The following is a 21,312-nucleotide window of genomic DNA, read 5'->3' on the forward strand; positions in this document are numbered from 1 at the left end:
CAGAATGATCTCCATAGGGCCATCCAGCGGACACACTCGGCCATGTTTAACCAGGTGGTGATACTCATCAGCACGTTGGTGTGTCTCATGTTTACATGGTGGGTACACACACATTCACACACAGATTGAGGGGGAAAATAATAAGAAAAGATGCATGAGGGAAAGGAAAAGAAACAATGGTGTGACAGGAGACATGTTTAAATCAACCAACCATACGGACATGAGTATATTTACAATGCTCTGGCATCTTGACAAACCCTTAATTATATACACCAGCACTGTCTAATGAGATCCAGTATGAGATATGCCTCAGAAAGACACTAAAAGATGACAGAAAAAAGTAAAAGGGTTGTTTACACTGGCCACAAGCGTGTGTTGCACAAATTCTAACCTGGATGGGGAATTGAGTGCTTTTAATAAGCCCTACTAGGAACACACCCTTTTGTGTGTCTGTAGCTTTAATGCTAATAATGAATTATGAAGATGAACTATATCAGCAAGTTGAAGTATTTGTGATTTTAGAAATAAGCAGTTAGTATGTTCTCTTTAGGCGGCATTATGAATTATCCTTACTGACCTTTTTTGCAGTACATTTAACGAGTGAAGATTGCTTTTATAGTTATTTTATAGTGGAACATAAGGATTAGCCTCAGACATTTTTCGCACATAACTGCCAGGTTGCTACTATATCCTTGAGCATGTTAAAGGATCTGCTCCTCTGAAAGCGACAGTAAACAACTGGGCAGCGTGGTGTTTATTGTTCTCTCTTTTTTTATATATTACTGTTTCACTTAAGTCTTGTATTTTGAGTTTTTATTCCTGCATTTTTGTGCTTCATGTGTTCTGTGGACAGCGCAAGTGACTGAAGAGTTAATTAAAGTATGAGTTCATAACCAGAGGACTACCTGTACATCTTTAAGAGTCTATTGGGATCTTAATACTGTGACAAACATTTCAGAGATCCACCATGTTTTTCTTACCTTTCCATAAACAGCATCTGCGGCATCCAACACCTCGAGCGAGCAGGCAACAACCTGACCTTGTTCGATTCACTCTACTTCTGCGTCGTCACCTTCTCCACCGTGGGCTTCGGCGACGTCACCCCCCAGATCTGGCCCTCGCAGCTCCTGGTGGTCATCATGATTTTTGTGGCACTCATTGTGCTTCCCATTCAGGTGAGAGCTAGAGAGAGAGAATACAAAATGGAGTCAGTAGATAGAAGAGGGTTTGTTGGGTTTGTTGACTGGTGGGCTCATTTGGCCCTGCTAACCGTGTTGTCTTCATGCAAACTAATTAAACAAAGACTTCACTTCATATCGTTGCACACAATATTATGTATTCAATATTATGTATTCTGTCGCAATTTTATTTTACAAACACGGCGATTTTAAAACCTGTCGACATAAAAACACATTTGTTAATTGCGACAATTTAGTCACAGTCATTTTGCACTACAGAGACTCAAGAGCACCTTTCAAGGAATACAGAGGAATACACCGCAAAATTCACAAATGTGATAATGCAACAGGATGTTATTCTAACAAGCTAACACAGTAATAGTATTACTGTAAAAAATTGGCTCAGAGATGTTTTTGTTTTTTTTGGCCTGCGGCACATTCTAAAACTAAAAAAAAACAGGAAAAAAAGCAGTTCATTGTACAACTTGTAATATTATGAGCAAAACGAATTTAGTCATTTTAGTAGCATTTCAGTAGCACAGTCTTGGGGGAAAAAAACATTAGATTTTTTTTTTAAGTCATAATATTATGAGAAACCAACAAAACAAAATATTCCCAAATTTTTCCAAATTTGGAAAGTTATAATGTAAGGAGAAGATATTATGGGAATAAAGTGATAATAAAAAAAAACAGAAGGAATGGAAAAAAGCTGCAATTTTACAATAATAAAGACACTATATTAAGAGGAATAAGTATTCTAATGACAAAAAACAAACAATTTTAAGAGAATAATCTCATAATGTATAATAAAGGAACGCAGTGGTTAGCATGTTGGCCACACAGTCAGGAGCTCGAGAAGGTTTGAATTTCTATTGGGCATCTATGTGTGGAGTTAGCATGTTCTCCCCGTGTGTGCGTGAGATTTCTGCGGTTTCCTCCCACATTCTATAAACATGCATGTTTGGTTAACTGGCGACTCCAAATTGTCCATAGGTATGAATGTGAGTGTGAATGGTTGTTTGTCTATATGTGCCCTGTGATTGGCTGGCGACCAGTCCAGGGTGTACCCCGCCTCTTGCCTGTAGTTAGCTGGGATAGGCTCCACCATACCCCCGTGACCCTTGTGAGGATAAATGATGTCATTTTAGATAGATAGAGATATAGAGAGAGATATAGAGATATAGAGATATAGAGAGAGATATAGAGATATAGAGATATAGAGATATAGAGATATAGAGATATAGAGAGATAGAGAGATAGAGAGATAGAGAGAGACAGAGAGACAGAGAGATAGAGAGATAGAGAGAGAGATAGAGAGATAGAGAGATAGATAGATAGATAGATAGATAGATAGATAGAGAGAGACAGAGAGAGAGATAGAGAGAGAGAGAGAGATAGAGCTAGAGCTAGAGATAGAGAGAGAGCTAGAGCTAGAGATAGAGAGAGAGATAGAGCTAGAGATAGAGAGAGAGAGATAGAGAGAGATACAGATAGATAGAGAGAGAGAGAGAGATAGAGAGAGAGATAGAGAGATAGATAGAGATAGAGAGAGAGAGAGATAGATATAGAGAGAGAGATAGATATAGATATAGATATATATATATATAGAGAGAGATGTAGAGATAGATAGATAGATAGATAGATAGATAGATAGATAGATAGATAGATAGATAGATAGATAGATAGATAGATAGATAGATAGATAGATAGATAGATAGATAGATAGATAGATAGATAGATAGATAGATAGATAGATAGATAGATAGATAGATAGATAGATAGATAGATAGATAGATAGATAGATAGATAGATAGATAGATAGATAGATAGATAGATTAATTGAATTGAATTGCCTTTATTATCATTATACAAGATGTACAACGAGATCAAAAGTCATAATATTAGCAGAAACCCCAAAAAATATTTGGAAAATAATGGTCTTTTTCACCTATATCACAATTCAAAGATGCAGTTTTCTTTTGATTTACAAAATATCAAAACGGCCCTCACACCGTTCAGTTGTTGTAAAAATGATGCTGGAAAAGACACCCCTGCCTTGGCTCATAAAAACATCACATTATGTAATTTAACACTGTGAGCATGCAATGCAATAATGATGCCTGAAACGGAAAGCTCATGATACTAAACTCTACCCTACTAAACTGATTTCAGTGAAGGTTATACATTTAGACAACAACCTCACACACTGCGATGACTCACTGCATCCTACGTCAATTTACAACACTATTTTTATTCCGAGAATGACTTCCCCATATCCCACTTCTGCCATTTAGCTGCTTTATGTACACACACAAACAGACACACGCACACATGCAACACTTTGACAAATGTGTTAGTTACATCCTATCAGATCTGGTTCCAATCTTTGTGCGTCTCCCGAGAGATAATACAAGGTGTGTGTGTGTGTGTGTGTGTGTGCAGACTCAAAGGAAGGTCTCTGGGGAGCAAACCTAACGAGGAATGATTTGTTTTTCTGACATTCAGTTTGGTTAGAAGTACTTTTGATTTGATTGCCGCATGAGACTTGTTTTTAGGTCAGAAAGTTGCATGTTACGGTATGTTCAAGTTCCTTCAATGTCTATAGATCTATAATGACACCGTGGAAACCTTTTAGGTTTTAAAGCAGTTAGGGCAGAGGTGATCATTTGAGGGTGTGAAAAAACATTTTTTCAAAACCCAAAAAATATTTATAAAAAATGACATTTACAGGGCTCAAGTGGTTAGCACGCAGGCCTCACAGCTAGGAGACCCAAGTTCAATTCCACCCTCGGCCATCTCTGTGTGGAGTTTGCATGTTCTCCCCGTTCATGCGTGGGTTTTCTCCGGGTACTCCGGTTTCCTCCCACATTCCAAAAACATGCTAGGTTAATCGGCGACTCCAAATTGTCCATAGGTATGAATGTGAGTGTGAATGGTTGTCTATTTGTCTATGTATGTTGTATGTGTTTTTTCTACCCATTTATGCATTTTTGGCCTTGTGCGACTTATACTCTGGAGCAACTTATAGTCCAGAAAATACGGTAAATATATATCAGATTTACAGAAAGTGTGCAATTATTATTTAAACAAAAGTAAGCAGGTGCCTAAATTTGGGGACCCTTGTTGTTTTATTGATTTGAATGCTTTAACACTCATTATTGGAACACAAAATTTGTTTAGTATTTTGGTATTTGGTAATTTGTTTGTTTGGCTCACTGACCGTCCACTTGCATACACAAGTGAATAATCATTATTATTTATTATACATTATTTATTATTCTATATTGTTTAGTTTAATCTAATAATCACAAAACTCTCATTTTCTTACAAATTGCAATACATTTTCTTTTGTAGAAAATGACATTAAATTATGATAAGAAAATAAGAAAATAGTAGTATTCATCCTATAAGTCAAATCCACAGGGTAAGGACACTGTGGTTCTGTGGATGTGAATAACGGGAGACAAATATGACTAAAGGTACTTGCTCTAGCTTCCTGTGGAGGGAATGACAATCACCAGCATGGGCGACATGTCCTTCTCCACACTGTCTCCCTATGTTCATCCATAAATACCCCTTGACATTTAGAAACTGGCCCCGCTTAGCCCTAACCCCCCGGCCTGTGTGTGTGTGTCAGAGGAGACACCGAGTCCTGCAATGACCTGCACAGGGAAGCCTCAGAGCAGAGCTATTGTTTGTTTTTCTGGTTTTCTCTTTTACATCGACAATATAACACAACATTTGGATTTTTTCTGGAAAAAAAAATGCCTTTGCAGGGAGCTGTTTGTTGTCGTGGGTTGATGATGCTGATGGATTCCCTGACATTGTCTCAGCACAAAATCAATGACATTTATCTGGACTACCACCTACAGTAAAGCAGCATCCAAACAAATTGTTACTTGAATTATGCTGACATGTGTGTGGCATGACTGTGTGGCTGGTAAACACGATCACCTATTTCCATCACCAATCACAGCTGTCTTCGAGAGAGGCGGGGTACACCCTGGACTGGTCGCCAGCCAATCACAGGGCACATATAGGCAAACAACCATTCACACTCACATTCATATCTATGGACAATTTGGAGTCGCCAATTAACCTAGCATGTTTTTGGAATGTGGGAGGAAACCGAAGTACCCGGAGAAAACCCACGCATGCATGGTGACAACATGACGGTAGAGGGTGGAATTGAACTCGGGTCTCCTAGCTGTGAGGCCTGTGTGCTAACCACTCGCTATGGACAATTTGGAGTCGCCAATTAACCTAGCATGTTTTTGGAATGTGGGAGGAAACCAGAGTCCCCGGAGAAAACCCACGCATGCCCAAGAAGAACATGCAACCTCCACGCAGAGATGGCCGAGAGTGGAATTGAACTTGCGTCTCCTAGCTGTGAGGTCTGCGTGCAAACTACTCGCTATGGACAATTTGGAGTCGCCAATTAACCTAGCATGTTTTTGGAATGTGGGGGGAAACCGGAGTCCCCGGAGAAAACCCACGCATGCACGGGGAGAACATGCAAACTCCACACACAGACAGCCGAGGGTGGAACAGGCCTGTGTGCTAATCACTCATCAATATTGAAATGTTTGATGGCTTTGTTTTTTGTTTTTTTTTTAGTAATACAATGTGCTTTAACTCTCATTACTCTTACAGTAAACAATAGTGCTTTTCGGGCCAAATCTAGCACTTTTTAGCATTGCATCCGCCATTTTTGTTGAGGCCTTTTAGGACTGTTCTGCAGGACATTTAGCCATTTTTGATCACTGTTATTACGTAAAATAAAAAATATAAATAAATAATAAAATTATAGCTTAAACCAACCTGCTTCAACACTATGGCACATTCATATTTTTCTGCCAGAATGCAGGATTTTGAGTCAACAATATTAAATTTTCACCACCGCGTATTTACCATATTTGTGACGTGTGTCCGCCATTTTTGTAGAATGCATTGTGACCTGACTTCTACCAGCTTTTTGTTAATGATAGTAAAACAATCTGTCTTCATTCTAAACTTTTATGGCAAACTACAGTGTTCTTGTGACAAAATATATCTTTTTTTGCCACAATATAGTAGCTTTGTGCTCATTTTTGTGGAATGTGTTGCAGCAGGACTCGTGCGTCATTGCGGGGGTTGGACAAAGAGCTTGCAAAAGTGCAGTGCTGCTCATATTGCTGGAAAAAAGCCCACTATGAACATAATACAGTACTTAATTTTCAGTCATATTACAAATAAATTGTACTAAATTGTAACTTAAATTCCATGTCATGAATAAACGCTTTTGACTGCCCCCCCCCCGATCTTCAATCTTCAACTTCCATCTGTCGAACATGCCTGATGTCATCCCAAATGCAGTTTGAGCAGCTGGCCTTTCTGTGGATGGAGCGTCAAAAATCTGGCGGGAACTACAGCCGCTACAGGGCGCAGACGGAGAAGCATGTGGTGCTGTGCGTCAGCTGTCTCAAGATCGACCTCCTCATGGACTTCCTCAATGAGTTCTTCGCTCATCCTCGCCTGCAGGTGCTCTCCGAAGGGGTTTCGTTTTTGCACAATAGGCAGGGGAGTGTTGGTCGTCTGTAATCCTTTCTGTTTAAGGTCAACACGCAGGCTTAATGAGGGCGGTTGGTTGGATCACGCCACTGCTGTCTTGCTTGTACAGGAGCAGACGTGTTTGTTTGTGCAACATGTGCACATATTGACTTGTTGATACAGACTGTAGTATCATTTTAATATCTGACTAAATTCGTATTACCTTTGGCCTCTTGTTTTTGTAATATTATTATATCTAAAAAGTTTATGGTAATGGTAATGGTAATATTTCATTTCAACAATCGAGTGATCACATAATCAGTTCACAGTTCCACATGTCCAAAAGGAGTAGGAAGAAGCAAAGCTTATTAAATCCTACCCCTCCATCTGGTACTTCAGTAACTGTTACATTTGTTCACTTCCTGCTTTCCATAATATAGTTTAAGGTTTTTTGTTTTGTTTTTTTTTTTAATAATGTACCTCGTACCGAAGTACGAGGTGATATGACCATCCAATGACATAATGGGTACCATAGTAACCGTCAATATAGTGATATGTATAGCACATCATGACTGGTTCAAGACTCTTCATCCTTGTATTTAGCAAACATCAACTGCTTGTATTGTTTCTTGAATTGGCTCATCGTTGTGCATTGTTTGAGGGTCTTACTCAATCCATTCCATAGTTTGATTCCACATACTGAAATGCTATGGCTTTTTAACGTAGTCCTAGCATATAAGTGTTTCTAATTTAGTTCTTCCCTGAGATCATATTTCTATTCTCTAGTAGAGAAGTATTTGATTACATTTTTGGCTAATTGGTTATTTTTAGCCTTATGCATTATTTTAGCTGTTTGAAGATGAACTACATCAGCAAGTTTAAGTATTTGTGATTTTAGAAATAAGGAGTTAGTATGTTCTCTGTAGGCGGCATTATGAATTATCCTTACTGACCTTTTTTGCAGTACATTTAGCGAGTGAAGATTTCTTTTGTAGTTATTAGCCCATATTTCTACACAATAAGTAAGATATGGTAGAACCAGAGAGCAATAAAGAGTGTGGAGTGATTTCTGATTGAGGACAAATTTTGCTTTGTTCAATATTGAAATATTTCTGGCCACCTTATGTGATCCCCAGAAATGTATTTTCCTTCACCCTTTCAATGTCTACACTGAAGTAATATTTATCTGTCGACACGCTATTCATATATTGTAGAGGAATATCATACTGTGTTTATGTATGGGTGTGTGTAGGATTACTACGTGGTGATCCTGTGTCCAGCAGAGATGGATGTCCAGGTTAGAAGAGTCCTGCATGTTCCTCTTTGGGCCCAGAGAGTCATCTACCTGCAAGGGTCCGCCCTCAAAGACCAGGACCTGATGAGGGCCAAGTGAGTCGCTGCAACAGCAAAACAAAAACACCAGAAGACAAATTTAATAGGTGACACCAACAAGTACTGTTCTATGAAGAAACACAATAAAATTGATGAAATGATTCCTTGGATGGAACGTGTTTATGATGTTCCAACTCTAAAAGAACCACTATCCATTCTTCACAGAGACTCTGAGTCACCAAAGCATGCGTGCTTTGTTTGAGCACACAATAACAAAGCCATTGTACAAAGAAAGAGATATATTTTTGGCAATCATTTCTGTCGAAAAGTAAATCCTATGAAATCCGCAGTGTACGAAAACAGAGTTCCCACTGTACTTTCATCACTCTGTCTCTTTTCCCCTTCTACTATGTCATCTATACTTGGTGCAAACCTGAAATAACACACTGGATTGTCTATTATCTGTGAGTGAAATAACAAAACCCTCCTCCCTGTGTCTTCCCTTGATTCTCTCCGTGTCGCTCCTTCTGCACTCTTCTAACCGCCCGCAGGATGGATGACGCTGAGGCCTGCTTCATCCTCAGTAACCGCTTTGAAGTGGACCGCATTGCTGCTGTATGTTCCAAATGGCTTTTCTCACTCCTTGTTTTGCATGTTAATAAGATACTCTCTTGATGCTCATGAGGCGAGGTCATCTCTTTGTGTGGGAAAGATGGCAGCCAAAATCCCAAAATGTTGTATGCGCCATTAAAATGTTCCGTGCAAGCCGGTGGTTCATGTGGACTATTAGAGAGGAGCTGTAATCTGATGCGGCTAATGAAAGCGCTCTGGATCCATTTCACTCCATCAATTTCACTCCCTTTCCGTCTCCAATTTGGTCAGGATCATCAGACCATCCTGCGGGCCTGGGCGGTGAAAGACTTCGCTCCCAACTGCCCCCTCTACGTGCAGATCCTCAAGCCGGAAAACAAGTTCCATGTCAAGTTTGCAGGTTTGTATCAAAGAGGAGGTAGCTAACCTTTTGACTGCTTTATTTATTTGAGCTCATGTTCTGTCATTGAAGAAGTATCTGTGAGCTCATGAAGAGGATCATCTGAAAATTGAAAAGCAGGAAAAGCGTGGAGTGTAAACACAGCGAGGCGAAGAAGTGCAAAAAAGGATATTGGACCTCAGAGAAACAGATATAATATAGTGTGTGTGCTTTTGGAGTATAACGAAAGAAATGCTATTTTCCTGTACAGGTTTTTGTCAATTCCATCTGACCTGGCTTCCACTTGGAGGCATATCCGCAAGATATGGTGTGCGAGTGACGTTCTGATAGACAACATGTATTTACCAGTTACCTGTCATGAAGAATATAGACAACACAAACCATTATCCAATGTAAAATATACAATATCTCTCGTTATTGTTCCTTTGAATGTCTTTTTAAGACATTTGAGCAAATAACGGATGCATGAAAGGATATTCCAAGAACCAAGAAACCTGACATATTCAGTCATTCATTCATTTTCTACCGCTTACCCTGGAGCCTATGCCAGCTGTCTTCAGGCGAGAGGCGGGGTACACCCCGGACTGGTCGCCAGCCAATCACAGGGCACATATAGACAAACAACCATTCACACTCACATTTATGCCTATGGACAATTTGGAGTCGCCAATTAACCTAGCATGTTTTTGGAATGTGGGAGGAAACCGGAGTACCCGGAGAAAACCCACGCATGCACGAGGAGAACAAACCAGCGCTAACCACTCGATCACCGTGCAACCTGACAAGCTAAATTGCACGAAAGAACCAAACAATGTAGAATATCTTGCAAAAATGAGGTAGGGTACATGTTGGAAGCAGCTCCCCAGTGACTGCAGCACTCATGCAGCACCAGACCATTATCCTACAACCACCATTATCTTGCTACCAGCAATCATAATTCTAATCTTAATCTTTTTTAGTTTTTAGTCAATTCTATATGTAATAGTTTTAGTACAGTTTTAGTCAACAAAACTCAAAAAAGTTTTAGTGAATTAATATCATTGTGATTTACCAGGACAGTTGTCGGTGTGGTACAGCTGGGCTTGGGCGATTTTTGTAGGTGGAAAAAAGTTTCTAACCACTACCAACAATTTGTTTTGTTTGTTGTAATGGAGTCTCTCAGAGCAGTGTCCTCCTCGCCAGATAAACAAAGCCTTTCCATCGATGGTAATACTGTGTGCCACTCAATTGAGCCGAAACACCCGATTTCTGTCGGCATGGCTTGGCAAACTCCACGTTTATACCACCGAGTCATGCCGTTTCTGACTCTCTTGGCTTCCATCGACTCGCCATCGCTCCTTGCCCGCTCAACTTGTCAGACTCATTTGTCCCTCAGTAGTCATAAACGGCGGCGTCTCTCACATAGTTTACCGTGATCACTACCGTTTCCGAACAGTCTCCTCAACAAAAACTTGCTGTCTCATTCCTGACTATAGTATTGTCCCTCAAGAGGATAAATAATTGTTATAATTGAGAAGTATACTCACTTTTGTAATATGCTGTGCTTCATATGCCACAAATAAGTGTAATTTGTCAGAAATAAACTCCACGGAGTAAAATTATGAACTGTGCAAAAGCACTACCTTTAATGGCACCACCAGAATGGCAAGACATGGTACCCCCTAAATCGTGCCAGGGGAGAAGTACTCTACATTAACAGGTACAGAGTCTACTATCCCATAAAGCTGATTACTGGAAGTTCAAAGAGAGTGAAATGCCACTGGTACAAACCCCATGAAAAATGACTGTATCTCTTAAAAGTACAAAGAGCTACAGTCATTTTTCTTTTTTTTAAATGGGTGAGTGTGTTTGTTTACCAGATTAACAGAGGACATGTCCAAAAAAAACTTTTAATTGGGAACATTTTGTCTTTTGTAACTTAATTTCAGTTGATCGGCACACAATGAAACTTTTGCTAATCGCTGTGGAAATGCCAAACACGTACTTTTACTCACTACTTAGGCTTGTTTTAGGCTGTGTTTTGGAGCAACAACCCCCCACCCCACCCCCCAAAAAAAAACATAATTTGGGCTACTCTAAGGCTCAGGGATGGGAATTACTTATTGATTTGGGGAGGCAGGATGGATGAGTTCAAAACAAAATGGCCAATTCCAGCTGGTTTGTCGAAGCAGTTTCAGTGTTGACTTATTTTATACGTCACGTCAATGATGTCTAAGAATGAACTCTGAAAGGATTTAAAGTACAGGAGACCCTGGCGCTGACCAAGAACCGACTGGAGGGATTAAATAGATCACCGAAGACCTTGTTCTCCCTTGGAGCAAAGCCACTAAGGTGAGGGCGAGTCAAGGCTACCTTACTCAACCTTGTCTGTGACACGGATCTGAGAATGTCACATCGATCTCAAAACCTTAGCTAAGCTAGAAAGAAAAGTTGACTCGCAGAAGCCTGACGGACACTTGCGTCGACCCACTTTAGCCCAGACTGAAATAACTGAACGGGTACTGTATGGACTGCCATGATGTGTTTCCAGAGGATAAAGAGCTTTTACTTTGGAGATCCCTTGACATTTCCTGCCGAGCCAGCAGACTCTGACATTTGCAGTTCAGAGGGAAATATCGCAGCAAGCCTTTAATGGATTTCAACGCAATTTAATGGCTTCAATGCATCCTAGCGCCGTAGGTTAGACCTGAATTGATGAAGTGAGGCGCATCTCCACAGAATGCGGTGCGCACACACATATGCACAGACGAAGGTCAGCAGTCTGACCATGACTGACGTTTTTTTTTTTCTTTCTTTCTTTCTTTCTTCCTCTTTGTCCGCAGATCATGTGGTATGCGAGGAAGAGTTTAAGTACGCCATGCTGGCTTTAAACTGTGTGTGCCCTGGTACTTCAACACTCATCACGTTGTTGATTCACTCGTCCAGAGGACAGTGAGTGCACTTGGAGCTAATCTTGACATGCAACCACTCTTACATATCAGATGCATTTACGATAATTTAAGATAATTATGCTTAATTTTGATATTTTGCAAATGATTTCTACGTCCTGTTCTTAGGACTGCACCCCAGGAGGCTTTTAAGCAGCGTGGAGGAGCTTTTCAAGGCCTTAACAGGTAAGTTCTCATTTTAGATCCAATCATAAAGGCAGTCATCATTTAGAAATTCCGACAATTCAATACCAGATGGTAAAAGTATTTAACACAAAAGGCGTTAACCATCATCTTGTAACTTCAAAACAAATGAAGTAGCAAAAAGAAAAGACTGACAATTGAAGCCACCAATACAAAAAATTGCCTAAATACTTCCGGACCTAAAACTGTATCTTGGGGCTACTGCTCGGTTTCCACAGATCACATTCTTACCTAATGTTACACTAGTGAGTGTACAGTGGATCCACATGTTTCCTTGTGGATTATTGGCTGAGACAATGATGCATGATGATGCTGCAACAAAGTAAATGAAACCATTTGTACAAACTGCAAAGTCGCTGTAACACTTGTTTATATAAGGCAGTCTTATTGTCACAGGCCACCCACATTCACACTGCCCCCACAGCCTTGTTTCCTGTTATCATCTCAGTGGCCTCCGCATCTAAACCCATATATACCCCCTGAGATCGTGGCTGTCCACTTAAGTCTACGTGGGCTCCATTGTTTCGACAGGCTGCTCGTCCTTGCTGGGGTCAGTGTACTGATTGAAGTATTGATCAAGGAGCTCTGACAGAGATGTAAGACGTTAATTCTCCAGGCGTTGAGTGGAAAATCCTCCTGATGTGACCCTGGTCGCTTTGCTGGAAGCTTTGTGTTAGATGCTTAAGGAGGTCAATTTCCACCCACATGACACAGACGTTCTATATGTTCGCCTTTCAGGGAAGGTGGCGCATGCGCTGCGGACCAGTGGCATCGAACCTACCGCCGCTGCTCAGCCAATGAGGTGCACCACATCCGCCTGGAGGAGAGCAAATTCTTCGGGGAATACCAGGGCAAGAGTTTCACCTTTGCGTCCTTTCATGCCCACAAGAAGTAAGCAAGACGTGAAACTGAAAAATGCAGCCAGTTGTGCGCAGTTCAGAGTCTAATTCTTGTCTCCGTGGCAACAGGTATGGAGTGTGTTTGATCGGAGTACGCAGGCTGGACACCACCAACATCCTGCTAAACCCCGGTCCCTGTCATATTATGGGGGCCTCTGACATCTGCTTCTACATCAACATCTCCAAAGAGGAGAACTCTGCATTTGTCCGGGGCCAGAGGGAGCCGTCGTGGGGCAGCGCCGGAGGGAACACCAGGGGCGTTCACCAAACCATTTACCACGGACTCACCCGTTTGCCAGTGCACAGTATTATCGCCAGTATGGGTCAGTGAGGCCACACATGTAGAAGACCACCAATGTTAGACAAGGCAGCCACTGTTCTAAATCATCTACGGGTCTATTTCAGGGACGGTGGCAATTGACCTGCAGGATTCCAGTGACAGCAGCCCAGACTGTCCAGATCCAGGGAGCGGTGGGCCCGGCAGCGGAAGAGGAAGCCGGAGCAGCTCTAGGACAGAGATGAGCGGTGCCAATACTTTGGCCTTGCCTGCCCTGGGAGACTCCGCCGAGGAAAGGCGGCACAGCATCGCACCTGTCCTGGAGTTAGTGGATGGTGTCAACAACCCGACTTTTGACCTCCTGGGGGACCAGTCTGAAGACGAGGGAGGAGAAGAGAGCAAAGATGATAGCGACAAAGACGAGAGCGCCCACTGGTGGGGCCGACACTGCGAGTGAGTACTTGAAGTTGGAGTTAATAAGTATTGTTGTACAATGATAACTGTGAGCGTGCGTCCAGGTGGGTGAAGGGCTACCCGCTCAACTCTCCATACATCGGCAGCTCTCCTGCCCTTTGCCACCTTTTACAAGAAAAAATGCCTTTTTGCTGCCTGCGTATGGACAAGGTCAGCGCTTTAAATGGTCTGTACATCTTGTACTGCCCCTCTTGACTTCATTCTCCATGGCCGCTCTCCTCCTTCTCCACCAGGCTTGTCATCATATCCCGTTTGAGGACGCCCGCTCCTACGGCTTCAAAAACAAGCTGATCATTGTGTCTGCTGAGAGTGCAGGAAATGGCCTTTACAACTTCATTGTTCCTCTTCGGGCCTACTACCGGCCTAGAAAGGAGTTGAACCCAATTGTGTTGCTGCTGGAGAGCATGTGAGATGGCCCTCGTTATTGTTTGGCTATTTTTGTGCGGAAATACAAATACTCCTCAGAAAAGCTGCTGTGGGCATAACTGCCACATCATAAATCTTTAGTTGCACAGGGTTTTAAAATGTGTTCCTATTCTCTAATGTTAGAGAATAAGTGAGCTATTCTGGCCCACAGTGAACATGATTTGTGAAATGCTGGATGCTTTCAGGTCGTGCAATAAAATGCTGAGTCACTCCAAAGTAGTGTTGTGACCACCTAAATTTATCTTTATCGGAGCAAGTTGTGATCATTGCATGTTTTTACTCACATAGTGTTGTGTTTTGATTATTTCAGACCCGAGGCAGACTTCCTGGAAGCAATTTGCTGGTTCCCGATGGTTTTCTACACAGTGGGTTCCATGGACAAGTAAGTCGCCTCAAAGGTTTCAGGCTGGAATAGTGTTTTGTACATGGCACCAATAACAGCGCCTAGTGCCTATGGCAGAGAAAGTGACACCTCGGTGACAGATATTGGCACCTATGAGATAGATAATGATATTTACGTGACTTTGGCATTTATATGACAGATAGTGGCAGCTACACAGCATAGTTGCACCTGCGAGACGAAAAGTGGCATTTACATGACATGACAGATAGTGGCACAGATGTGGATGAAAGTGGTTTAACGTGACACCTATGTACTGGCACTGATGGCGCCTACTGTATGTGGTTGTAAGTGGATGAGATAGTGACACCTATGCGTCACATTCTGGCACCCTTGTGACACACAGTGAGTGACAGATAGAGAGTCATGTGGCACATGTGTGTCAAATACTGGCACACATGTCTACAGTACAATTGCCTTTAATGGTGGCACCTAGTGGCAATCAGTACACGACACACCATCTTCATCGGTTTACCTTCTTTCATGACCGATGTTGTCTGATATCATCCATGTCATGTGCCCCTCAAAATAGTTTAGACAGTCTTTTGCGATGTGGAGTGACTTTTGCGGACACCATGGTGGTCGTGGACAAAGAGAGCTCCATGATTGCAGAAGAAGACTACATGGCTGATGCAAAGACCATCGTCAACGTCCAGACCCTCTTTAGGTCTGCCTCAGCTAAAAAGTCTCAAATTCTGTGATTTTTTTTTTACTGACAGCCGTGGTTTGTGTGCATGCAGACTGTTCCCAGCTCTGAGTATTATCACTGAGCTCACACACCCTGCCAACATGCGCTTCATGCAGTTCAAAGTCAAAGACCACTACTCTCAAGCTCTGTCCAAGCTAGAAAAGGTAAACACGACCTCAGTTCACCAATACATGCATGTGTAGTTCTTTCTTTACATTTGTGAATTTATAATTCAGGTTTGTTTACATTTTTTTTTTGCTCCATTTAAACCAGCATCAAGCAGAGTGACTTGTGAGTGTGTGTTGTGTTACCTGCAGAAGGAAAGGGAGAGAGGATCCAACCTGGTGTTTATGTTCCGCCTGCCCTTTGCTGCAGGCAAAGTGTTCAGTGTCAGCATGCTGGATACACTCCTCTACCAGGTAGGACATAAACACACTTTTCACCACATACTAGAAAATCCTGCACCTCATAATGGCAATAAGAGAATTCTCATCTGCTTACTTTGGACAGTCCTTCGTCAAGGATTACATGATCTCCATCACCAGGTTGCTGCTGGGTCTCGACTCCATGCCAGGTTCAGGGTTCCTCTGTGCTGTAAGAGCAACCACAACTCGACCTCAGTCTTGTGTATCAAAAGATGAGTCTCTAATCAGTACAATGTTCTTATAGATGAAAATCACAGAGGACGACTTGTGGATACGGACGTACGGCAGGCTCTACCAGAAGCTATGCTCCTCCACGGGGGATATTCCAATTGGTATCTACAGAACAGAAGCCCACAAGCTCCCAGTTTCAGAGGTCAGTTGTGAACAATGTGACTTGGTTGCCGGACTTATGAGAAACAAACTGCACCACTTTCAGCTTGGTACGGTTGTAATTTTATGTTGGCACTGTCAAAAGTTGAGGAGCACCAAAATACAGTGGAACCTCTAAAACAAGCGTCATATTGCGCTCATATCGACGACATGAACATGAATACTAACCTTTTTCCATAATGCGACAATACAACCATTACAGGCTAACATAACATTGCTTAATGCTTAGACTAACAATAGCACAATGAAACACTGACTGTTAAAAAGTTACTGTATACTGTATAAGGGATTTACCTTGAGTTAATGAGGATATCCTGAATTATCACATACTACAGTATTAATTGGCCCTGTACCCTAGAAACCGCCCATGAATGATATGGGAAAAGGCCGAAATGATACCGTGTCAAAGCCCAGGGCAGTAATACTGATAAAATATAGAGTTTAACCATGTCAGTATCAGCACCCGTAGCTGTCCACTCAGAGCGCGCTGCTCTGGTATCGTGCCCGTGAAACAACCAATCAGAGAACAGCGCACGAGCATGAACACACACTATAAATATTCCTACTGCTTCTCCAGTCACCAAAAAACCCAAACTTGATTAATGGAACTTTAATTGTCAGACATTGATAAGATAAGACTGTTGATAAAATATTATTGTTGAAATATTTTTGCAATTATTGTATTTACACTGTTTAGATATAATACATGTAATAAACTGAACATTTTCTGGAAACAAAATGGTCTTTTGATTAAATAGTACGTGATAATAAGCTCATGATTAAATAGTATGTGATAATAAGATCATCACATGGTTTGTCTGGTATCAGGCCCAGTATCATGCCCCCAAGTGTCAGTATCAGCCCGGGACCGAAGGCCTGATACCAGACAAATCATGTGATAACCTATAAGTACATCGCTCCCTGATATGTAGTATTCTGGTCACTCGGAGTCTGAAATGTTACATTGATGAAACTTGATGTTATTTTACACTGCATGGAGGCAGCCATGGCATATCCAACATAACAGTAAAAAGAAGTGCTCCTATTCTGTGTGGAAGTGGTAAGTTTAATTCGTTAGCTCGATGGCTTGTGCTCAAAGCAGTCATCAAATCAGGTATGTTCAGCACTGCAAACCCCACCCAAAGGTTCCTTGGGTACTTCAAAAGTATGAATCCGCCGAAGGACGGATGACTTTCAGAGGCAAAAAATGTAATTCCAATTCCTGCGGCGCAAAAGCGGCTTGACGTCAAACAAAATCCTTTCCAAGTGAATATAAATTAGTATGTGGTTACGCGTCAGTCCCAGGTATCCATCACAGTGGAAGACTACGAGGACACCAGAGAACCGAGGGAGCCCCTGCTGTCTCGAACCGGCGCTCACCGCAACTCTACCTCCTCGGAGCCCATCTCGACCTCGTCCCACTCTTCGGACCACCCGCTGCTCCGGAGGAAGAGCATGCAGTGGGCACGGCGGCTGAGCAGGAAAGGCGGACGAAGCTCCGGCGGAGCCAAGGGCGGCACAGGCAGCGCAGCCGAGAGGATTAGCCAGCAGAGACTGACCCTGTTCCGGCGCTCGGAGAGGCAGGAACTTAATGCCCTTGTGAGAACCAGGATGAAGCATTTGGGCCTCTCCCCCACTGGCTTCAGTAAGTCTGGACCTCTTCTGGAGTAGTCAGTGTATGTACAGTACATGTGCTCCACTCCATTGGTCTTAGCCTCTATTCTGTGAAAGAGTGAGATTTCCCACTACCTGTCCACTTCATTTCATGCTCCACTTGGCTCTTTCTTCCTGTTACAGATGGAATGACGGACCAAGGCAACAGACTGTCTTACATCCTTATCAACCCTTCTCCAGACACCAGACTGGAGCTGCACGATGTTGTGTAAGTACACAATGACACACTATACAGTGGAGGCTGTGTATTAGGTTCAAGGCAAGGGCTGTAGCCCACCAGATAGCGCTGTTTTTCTTTGTATCTAAGTACTGTCTTTAGGTGTTCAGCTTGAGAAAACTATATAAAAACCATATTACTGAAACCTGTTGAGCTAACGTCAATTTAAAGGCTGCATTTATTTTTAGGTTTTTGTTTCCTGTCTGTCTGTATCGACCAGTTATGACAGAATCCCGTGAATTCTTTTTAGCAACAAAAGGCCTAGTAAACGAGGGACGACAATTGGCAAATCAATCACATCTTTTGTATCAAAAACGCTAAAGAGTAGACAGCAATTGATCACTCCCTAGATATGCAGCAAATACTGTATGTCTCCTAGTGGCTGGAAGAAAATGTTCCAGACTCGTAGAAATTTCAAGGCCAAATTTGTTTTTGGGCTGAGAAAAATAACTGTTCACACTTTTGAGTTTGAATCGTTCATTAATTCGTTCATTTTCTACCACTTATCCTCATGAGAGTTGCGGGGGGTTCTGGAGCCTATCCCAGCTGTCTTCGGGCGAGAGGCGGGGTACACCCTGGACTGGTCGCCAGCCAATCACAGGGCACATATAGACAAACAACCATTCACACTCACATTCATACCTATGGACAATTTGGAGTCACCAATTAACCTAGCATGTTTTTGGAATGTGGGAGGAAACCGGAGTACCCGGAGAAAACCCAGAAAACTGCACACAGAAATGGCCGAGGGTGGAATTGAACTCAGGTCTCCTAGCTGTGAGGCCTGCATGCTAACCACTAGATCACCGTGCAACCGAGTTTGAATCAATTACCCAAAATTCCAGTTTTTGCTTTTTTAAGTACAGGAAGGTGGCGGCACGGCGGTCGAGTGGTTAGCGCGCAGACCTCACAGCTAGGAGACCCAAGTTCAATTCCAACCTCGGCCATCTCTTTGTGGAGTTTGCATGTTCTCCCCGTAGATGCATAGGTTTTCTCTGGGTACTCCGGTTTTCTCCCACATTCCAAAAACATGCTAGGTTAATTGGCATCTCCAAATTGTCCATAGGTATGAATGTGAGTGTGAATGGTTGTTTGTCTATATGTGCCCTGTGATTGGCTGGCGATCAGTCCAGTGTGAACCCCGCCTCTTGCCCGAAGACAGCTGGGATAGGCTCCAGCACCCCCCACGACCCTTGTGAAGATAAGCGGTGGAAAATGAATGAATGAATGAATGAATGAATGAAAAGTACAGGAAGGTTTTTTGTGTGCTGTTTTAAATCAAGTAAAGGTTTGAATTTAGCAAGGCAACAACGGCCTCTTGTGGCTCTATCGCTAATTACACGTGTGGATGACAAAAAGGTTGTGTAGAGTAGAAGTGTATTGCATCCTAATAAGAGTAATATTTTGTCAAAGCTAGCATTATTATATTTGTGGAGACATTTTGGTTTGCAGTGTTTGTATTGGATCTCATTTGCTTGTGCATAATGTTGTTGCTGTCACGCACCACTGAGGTGTGAAGGACAGGAAATGAACAAGATGCAATCTTATGTCCCATTTGCAGGTACCTCATCAGACCAGACCCCCTCTCTTTGGTACCCAATCAAGGCAGCAACAGGAAGTGCAGCGCCGGATTGACAGAGAGCCACAGGTTTGATACCCAGGACAGCACCCATCTGTGAGACACAAAAAGACAAATATGATGTATAAAAAAAGAAACATTGCCAGAGGCCCAACAAGAACTCTTGAGCGAGACAGAAAATGGAGATGGAAGAGCGAGGCAGCCAGATGGCCATCAAATCTTCCCACAGTCAGCCATGGCAGATGTGCATGGAGCTTGTTGAGAACGGCGGCTGGAACGTTTTTATTTATGCACCTTCCTATTTTCCAAGCAGAGAGTTCGGGACACAGAAGTGCATTTAATGACAAACTTTACGTATTTATATCCATGTATGTGCATGTTCTGTACTGCGTCATGCACACTACATGGACTAAAGTATCGGGACACACAAAAAATACACTCCAACATGGTTTCCACCGCGCTGGCCTTTGCAGCTATAACAGCTTACGCTCTCCTAGGAGTCTTTCCGCAAGACTTTTTAGTGTTTTCCTGTTCAGTTTTGAATCCCAAAGGTGTTTCATGTGGTTCAGATCAGGGCACTCGTGTTCTTCCATACAGAAAAGGGCCTTCCATGAACTGTTTCTACAAAGATGGAGGCATGGAATGATGCAAGGTCAATGAACATTCATGGGAAACAAAGGTGTCCAGTCAATTTAGAAGGTGTGTCTAAGTACTTTAGTCCATCCAATGTATGTGCAGTGTTTACGTATGCGTGCGAGAGAATGAAAGCCAGTCACTGCCAATTTAACCCGGACAGCCAAAGGAATCTGCTGCCAGACAAAAAGCTACGGGGTGTACTTTTGTGTTGTGTTTGTTTTTGTCACATTGACTGTCGTTTGATTGTATTTTTGTGCTTCATCATGAAGCAAACGTGAGACACCAAACCCGCCGTTTGAATGAGGAGGAGTTCTTTCTTTCCCCATGCTAAAATCATGAAAGCGGACACAGATGCAGTTTGTTTCTCGAGGCTTTTTACTGTGCTTTGGAAACTCTCAATGTGCCATTTCACACAGAATTAATGGGTTGCGGCTCTGTGGTTGCTGTAGCTTCGGTGCCATTATAAAGAGAAGAATATGTGTATATATTAAAGTCAGTCAACTTGTCATTTTTTTCCATTTTGGGTCTGTCCACTTTATCTTAAAAGGTGTTTAGTTTCCCCTTGAAGAGCTTTAATTGTAGCTGAGGTCAAATATATAAAGCGGGGGTTTCCAAAGTGTGGCCTGTGGGCCATTTTCAGCTCACAGACAATTTCTTTTGGACCTTGGCACAGTAAATTCAATGAATTATTAACATGATATGTTATTAGATCGGCGGTTGAGTAGTTAGCACGCAGACCTCACAGCAAAAAGATCAGGGTTCAATCCCACCCTTGGCCATCTCTATGTGGAGTTAGCATGTTCTCCCCCGTGTGTGCGTGAGATTTCTGCGGTTCCCTCCCACATTCCAAAACATGCGAGGTTAATTGGCGACTCCAAATTGTCCAAAGGTGTGAATGTGAGTGTGAATGGTTGTTTGACTATATGTGCCCTGTGATTGGCTGGCGACCAGTCCCCGCCTCTCGCCCGAAGACAGCTGGGATAGACTCCAGCACCCCCTGCGACCCTCGTGAAAAAAAGTGGTAGAAAATGAATGAATGAATGTTATTAGATCTGCGATTGGCTGG

At 42.4% G+C, this 21,312-nt stretch overlaps 1 protein-coding gene and 1 long non-coding RNA gene across 4 annotated transcripts in view; one reads left to right on the forward strand and one right to left on the reverse strand.

Annotated features, from left to right (window-relative positions):
• The window catches only part of kcnt2b (potassium sodium-activated channel subfamily T member 2b), a 52,860-nt gene extending 32,095 nt beyond the window's left edge, over window positions 1–20,765 (forward strand). The window contains exons 9-30 of the mRNA XM_058050418.2: window positions 4–98; window positions 995–1,175; window positions 6,534–6,698; window positions 7,960–8,096; window positions 8,591–8,654; window positions 8,922–9,030; window positions 11,853–11,961; window positions 12,087–12,143; window positions 12,900–13,052; window positions 13,130–13,383; window positions 13,466–13,790; window positions 13,856–13,961; window positions 14,045–14,217; window positions 14,548–14,619; window positions 15,170–15,304; window positions 15,378–15,489; window positions 15,643–15,744; window positions 15,836–15,919; window positions 15,995–16,123; window positions 17,440–17,785; window positions 17,938–18,022; window positions 19,593–20,765. Coding sequence (XP_057906401.2) covers window positions 4–98; window positions 995–1,175; window positions 6,534–6,698; window positions 7,960–8,096; window positions 8,591–8,654; window positions 8,922–9,030; window positions 11,853–11,961; window positions 12,087–12,143; window positions 12,900–13,052; window positions 13,130–13,383; window positions 13,466–13,790; window positions 13,856–13,961; window positions 14,045–14,217; window positions 14,548–14,619; window positions 15,170–15,304; window positions 15,378–15,489; window positions 15,643–15,744; window positions 15,836–15,919; window positions 15,995–16,123; window positions 17,440–17,785; window positions 17,938–18,022; window positions 19,593–19,710 — 3,111 coding nt within the window. The 3' untranslated portion in view covers window positions 19,711–20,765. The remainder of the gene's footprint in view (window positions 1–3; window positions 99–994; window positions 1,176–6,533; window positions 6,699–7,959; window positions 8,097–8,590; window positions 8,655–8,921; window positions 9,031–11,852; window positions 11,962–12,086; window positions 12,144–12,899; window positions 13,053–13,129; window positions 13,384–13,465; window positions 13,791–13,855; window positions 13,962–14,044; window positions 14,218–14,547; window positions 14,620–15,169; window positions 15,305–15,377; window positions 15,490–15,642; window positions 15,745–15,835; window positions 15,920–15,994; window positions 16,124–17,439; window positions 17,786–17,937; window positions 18,023–19,592) is intronic.
• LOC131103832 (uncharacterized) lies at window positions 692–19,770 on the reverse strand. 3 transcript variants are annotated; one of them, XR_013629949.1, is made up of 5 exons: window positions 19,597–19,770; window positions 15,827–15,917; window positions 15,637–15,737; window positions 7,969–8,104; window positions 692–1,182 (listed from the first exon to the last, which is right to left on the reverse strand). It is a non-coding gene; the product is annotated as an uncharacterized LOC131103832 (long non-coding RNA). The 3 variants fall into 3 exon arrangements; XR_013629950.1 differs by having other exon boundaries at window positions 7,966–8,104; XR_013629948.1 differs by lacking the exon at window positions 692–1,182 and having other exon boundaries at window positions 7,845–8,104.
• Window positions 20,766–21,312: the final 547 nt, after the last annotated feature.

Source organism: Doryrhamphus excisus, linkage group LG16, assembly GCF_037039965.1.
Source record: "Doryrhamphus excisus strain RoL-2023G ecotype Guam linkage group LG16, RoL_Dexc_Guam_v1.1, whole genome shotgun sequence".
Classification (NCBI taxonomy): Eukaryota; Metazoa; Chordata; class Actinopteri; order Syngnathiformes; family Syngnathidae; genus Doryrhamphus; species Doryrhamphus excisus.